The 2,319-nt window shown below is 44.0% G+C and overlaps 1 protein-coding gene across 1 annotated transcript; it reads right to left on the bottom strand.

The window, feature by feature from the left end:
* Positions 1-354: 354 nt before the first annotated feature.
* LOC137614805 (putative nuclease HARBI1) lies at positions 355-1,836 on the bottom strand. The gene is made up of 2 exons (XM_068344471.1): positions 758-1,836; positions 355-571 (listed from the first exon to the last, which is right to left on the bottom strand). The coding sequence occupies exons 1-2, from the start codon at positions 1,834-1,836 to the stop codon at positions 355-357; spliced, it is 1,296 nt and encodes a 431-aa protein (XP_068200572.1).
* Between the last annotated feature and the right edge of the window lie 483 nt (positions 1,837-2,319).

A 2,319-nucleotide genomic window follows, 5' to 3' on the forward strand; every position in this document is an offset into this window, starting at 1 on the left:
GACATGACCTTCTAGTTTAGACAACCAAACATGATTTTATTACTACATTATTAAATTGTTTTCACTGTTTTTAAAGTTGTGCTTCCTCATGTTGAGTAATTATCAAATGCCACTACCTATCGTTTATTAAATATCAAAAACGTGGCTCAACTCTCCCCAATCTCCCCTACAGTCAATACAAACGTATTACAAATTAACAAGAAAAATTATAATTGTTGAATATTTACAAATTGTACATTTATATTACAAAGTGCATAATTGGAAAATACTTCTTCTACGATGTTCATTTCAAGAGGAATCTTATTGTCTCTGAGGTCCTTTATTGCCTTAACAATACAGTAATACAAATATCATCTAGATCATCCTATCCTGCCACGGAACTGCACCAGTTGGGGAGTTAACCCAGTGCTTGAGAAGATTCCTCTGTTTCTTTCCGTCCTTGGAGGCAGTGTTGGGGCCACTAGCTGTCTGTGTATCCTCCAAGTTACGTCCCTCTCGCCATGCTCCTGGAACAAAGTCGTGGTTCTCATTCTCTGCCCGGTCAAGCTGCTGGTTCTGTAGTCCTGGGTACCTGGAATTTGAATTCATTTACTTTTAAGCTAACCTATAATTAAAACATATTCTAAGGCGCTGTACAATAAAAAGTAATATGATACAGATACAATTTTAGGTAAAATTATATAATTTTTATAAACATAGGCTGAAAGGTAAAATGCATTGTATACTGTATAAAATATGCTACGTAAACATGAATTACCTGGTCCTCATGAGGTTGTGCAGGATCAAGCATGCTTTGACAATGAGCCTGACAGTGGAGGGGTGATGCTGCATGGTGCTTAGCAGAATCTGGAATCTGTTAACAAGGATGCCGAAAGCATTTTCTACTACCCTCCTTGCTCGGGAAAGCCTGTAGTTGAAGATGCGTTGTTCATTCGTCAGACCCCTGAGGTTGTATGGCTTCATCATGGTTGATCGTAGGGCGAAGGCATCGTCACCGATGAAGAAGTAGGGCACATCCTGGTTGTCACTGGGGAGAGGCTCAGGGTCAGGGAATCCTAGGGTACCGTCTTCAGCGCATTCCTTCAGCTCACAGTCATTGTATATCTGCGCATCTGATGCTGATCCAGTACCACCGACATCTGCCCAAATGAATTTATAGTCGGCATCCGCCAGCGCCATCAGAACAATGGAGTAGAATCCTTTGTAGTTGAAATATTGGGACCCACTCTTTGCAGGACAGCGGCAGGCAACGTGCTTCCCATCAAGTGCCCCACATGTATGGGGAAAGTTCCATCTTTGGAAGAACTTGTCAGCTATGGCGCGCCAACCATCAGGTGTACTTGGGCAAACCAGCACCTCATCCAAATATTCGTCAATAATGGCTTGACAGACTTCTCTGACCATTAGGGACTGGGTGTTGTGAGGAACCCTCCATCCGAACTTCATCGAGGCATACTTGTTCCCAGAGGCAAGGTGACGCAATGTCAGGGCCAGCTTCATGCCCGGCTCAAGCGGATCCCAGAAGAAGGTGTGCTGCTTGATTATCCTTGGACCCACTCTGGCTAGCAGCTCGTCGAACATCGCTGGGGGCATACGCAGGAAATTAGTGAAGGATGCATGGTCCTCCTTACGGAGTTCCACCATAAGCTGGTCATATATGCCAAACTGACGTCGCCTCCCGATCCATGGTCTCACCCAGTTCTTTCTCCTCCGTTCACCTCTTCTTCTCCTGGCTTTATTGGCACGCAACTGGTAAAGTGTCAAATCGATGAGGTCATGTTGATGTTGGAGAACAGCTAGTAGGTATTCTCGTCTCAGCCTTGCCGGATCCTCCATCTCTCGGATGATATGAACATCTGCTCACCATGAAATCTAGAGGAGTACTGACGGGTTCCTCCTGTGAACCCCATTTTTATATCCCAATTCCCCTAAACGCTACCAATACGCCATTATACGGCAGCTGTACGTTAGAAACACGTTCAGTAAGTTCTGTGGTCGTCCGGAACATGTTAAATACGTCTACATACGTCAATATGCGTAGGAGATAAGTTCGATATAAGTTATACATACGTTCAAAGCACGTTACTCATAAGTTTTGAGTACGCTAGACATTATCTCGACGTATTTGGACTTATGAGTAAACTACACTTAACGTGTTTGAACGTGTGTCAACGATCGCATAACTTACCTATTACTTATGGCCTGCGTATACGGGACGTATAGCCATACGCTGACATACGTTGAGAAATTTTGAGCATGCACAAAATTTTTCGACGACCTCGACGTACTTCGACGTATACCAACGTGCTTCAGCGTGCT

This window comes from Palaemon carinicauda, chromosome 21, assembly GCF_036898095.1.
Source record: "Palaemon carinicauda isolate YSFRI2023 chromosome 21, ASM3689809v2, whole genome shotgun sequence".
Classification (NCBI taxonomy): domain Eukaryota; kingdom Metazoa; phylum Arthropoda; class Malacostraca; order Decapoda; family Palaemonidae; genus Palaemon; species Palaemon carinicauda.